We start from the raw sequence: 3,218 nt of genomic DNA on the forward strand, positions 1-3,218 counted from the left end.
GGGGAAATCCCAACCAAAGCATGGGCTTAAAAATTGAATTTGGAAACAAGTGCTGTGAATTGGGAGACCCTTGAATATTTAAAAACAATGGCAGTAGCAGTAATTTTCAAGAAAACTGCCCGTAAGCTGAGCTTCCCAGTAGTATATTTTAGTAGAGTTGAGAGAATTACTCATTAAAACCCGATTATCAAGTTACAGAGGGAAATGCATGTAACTTGATTTGCTTGGTATTGGTAAACATTGTCTGATCTTGTCATATATTGACATTGCTCCTCAGATCCAATTTCAGTGACTTTTATGTGAAGACCGGGCAGGAATATGAAGTCAGTGATGAGAAACCATTCAGCAGTAACAACGTTCATCATACTGGGTTTGACAAATGACCCACAGCTAGAGATTTTGGTTTTTGTCTTTCTGTTTATCACATATCTGTTAAGTGTAATTGGGAATCTGATCATAATTTCTCTCATCTTCATGGATTCCCATTTAAAAATAGCTATGTATTTTTTTCTTCAGAATTTCTCTTTCTTAGAAATCTCATTCACAACTGCTTGTGTCCCCCCATACTTGTACATCATATCAAGTGGGGACAGAACCATCACCATCAAGGCTTGCTTCAGCCAGATCTTTTTTATTGTCCTCTTCGGAGCTACAGATTTTTTTCTCTTGGCTGTGATGTCTTACGACCGCTACGTGGCCATCTGCAAACCCCTGCATTACGTGACCATCATGGACAGCAGAGTCTGCAGGAGTCTCATCCTCTGTTGTTGGGTATCGGGCTTATTGATTATCCTTCCACCCCTTGGTTTGACCCTCCATCTGGAATTCTGTGACTCTGTTATTGACCATTTTGTCTGTGATGCTTCTCCGATACTGAGGAATTCATGTTCAGATACTTGGTTCATAGAGCAGCTGGTTATAGTCTGTGCTGTGTTGACCTTCATAATGACCCTTGTGTGTATAGTTCTGTCATACATATACATCATTAGGACAATTCTAAGATTACCCTCTGTCCAGCAAAGGAAAAAAGCCTTTTCCACCTGTTCTTCCCACATGACTGTGGTTTCCATCACCTATGGCAGCTGCATATTTATGTACATCAAACCTTCAGCTAAGGATGAAGTGACCATTAATAAGGCTGTTTTTCTGCTCCCTATATCTGTTGCCCCTTTGCTGAACCTCTTCATTTATACCCTGAGAAATAAACAAGTAAAGCAGTCTTTTCGTGATGTCCTTAAAAGACTTGCATTTCTTTCACAGAAATATTAGATTGTCATATTGGGAATTTAAATTAAAACAAAAAACAATTTATCTTATATCAATATGAAATCATATATTACAAACAATATATCAGTTCAGCATATAGGTGGAATGGGAATTGTGTAGTTCTCATAATAAAATGAGGAACAATAAAGAAAATTGAGAAGAAAGTCTGAGGAAAAATTCTGATAGGCCCAGCATTATGCAGATGGATACTTCTAACTTTTCTGGAACTTCTGTGTCTCCCTAATCTACATTTCAATCTGCTCTTTTTAATCTTGTTAGGTATACATTAGTCATTAGTCTTGTGTGTTGAATCTATTCCATCCATGTCACTGCTTTCCCCTCCTTGCAACACTGCCTCTTTCAAAGTATTTTCTCTTTTAAAGAGGATAAGAACATTGATTTTTAGGAAACGTAAGTTCCCTCTACTTTCAGCTCTGCTTTGTTAATGCTGCCTCACAATAAACATGTGGATTTGAACAAAATTCTAATAATCATCCTTGCCTCTTCTAATCTGAACTTATTAAAACATCTGCAAAAAATCATTACATAAACAAAAATGTAACCAAATAGTCTTTAATGATAATTGATAGGCTTTCTCTTCTGAGTAATTGTTCCAAAACCAACTACTAAAGCCAGGTAAAACACAAAAATCATTGACTTAATAACATCAGATTTGTGGCTGAAACAATGAGGACCAGAGGGGCTGAGATTATGCAAAGGGCAGAACTGTGGAAAGATGAACTAATTGTAAATAGCTGCTTTAGGTCTTGAGGGCATTTTCAGATTCATGACTCTGGTAGATTAAAGACACTTGCAAGTTCTTTGTATTTTCTGATCTGGAAAGTAACAGTTTCTTTCCTCTGTCCTTTAATCTTGACTATCTTTATGACTTGATTTTGACCATGAAAATGTGGTAGAAGTGAATTTATATCACTTCAGAAATAAGGTATTTGGAGACCTGTAGCTTCCATCTTCTTTTTTGGAACTGATGCTTTGGGGAACCCAGATGTTAGGTGAGGAGTTTGAATACCCTGAGATTACCATGCAGTGAGGAGAGAGATACTTGCAGAGAGGCCGCATAGAGAGCAATACTTGCTCAGCTCCCCATCTCATTCAGCCATCTTAGCTTTGGTGACATCTGATGAGGAAGCCATCTTGGACATCAGCTTTGATGAGCCTTCACATAATTCCAAATCCACTCACCACTGATGACAACTAAATGAACCACCCAGCTGTCCCCTGTCCACTCCTAGAACTGCAAGTGATAAAAACTTCTTTCATCCGCTAAAACTTGGAGTGATAATGTTATACAGCAATAAGTATTCAAAAATAGTGTCCAGGGTAAGGGCTTTGCCAGGGAAACAGCAGATCTCTTGGTGGTCTTGTAAGGCGAGAAAAACCATATTGGACACTGGAGAGGCCTTAATGAAAAGTCTTCAAGCTGTAGAATTTTGAGGTTTTTTTTCCCCATTCTGTATGTACAATATATCCAAAAAGTGTTAATTAAAAACTTAGGAAAGCTGGCTCTTTAAGCAAGAGCCTGCATCTGGGTTTGGTCCTCTTTCTTAGGTTATCAGCACTGATTTGGTTCCGTTGTCCACAGACCCTCTCCGCCAAGGCACTCGATGCATGGCTTTGGTGGTATCTGTGAGATACGCCTCTCTCCCTGGTCCTCAGCTGTGCAGATCTCTGCTCCCAGCTCAACAGTGTGGTAACCCTGCAGCCCTACCCTCCTCTTCCTTCCCCAGCCTGAGGTCTGAGGGCTCATATCGGATCCCTGTTTTATATCTCTGAGACCTGGGGCCTACTACACTCTTTCTTTTTTTAAATTTTTTGTGTTATGTTAATCACCATACATTACATCATTAGTTTTTGATGTAGCATTCCATGATTCATTGTTTGTACATAACACCCAGTGCTCCACGCAGAACATGCCCTCTTTAATACCCATC

At 39.1% G+C, this 3,218-nt stretch overlaps 1 protein-coding gene across 1 annotated transcript; it reads left to right on the forward strand.

The window, feature by feature from the left end:
* The first annotated feature begins 318 nt into the window (after positions 1–318).
* On the forward strand, positions 319–1,269 carry LOC112832683 (olfactory receptor 6C2-like). Its single transcript, XM_025883451.2, has one exon. The coding sequence runs from the start codon at positions 319–321 to the stop codon at positions 1,267–1,269; it is 951 nt and encodes a 316-aa protein (XP_025739236.2).
* Positions 1,270–3,218: the final 1,949 nt, after the last annotated feature.

The sequence above is a fragment of the Callorhinus ursinus genome, unplaced genomic scaffold (assembly GCF_003265705.2).
Source record: "Callorhinus ursinus isolate GAN/ISIS: 27379988/994484 unplaced genomic scaffold, GSC_fseal_2.0 scaffold14, whole genome shotgun sequence".
NCBI classification, from domain to species: Eukaryota; Metazoa; Chordata; class Mammalia; order Carnivora; family Otariidae; genus Callorhinus; species Callorhinus ursinus.

Coding starts and splice junctions, on each gene's coding strand:
- LOC112832683 (XM_025883451.2), top strand. CDS start 319: ATGAAGTCAGTGATGAGAAACCATTCAGCAGTAACAACGTTCATCATA.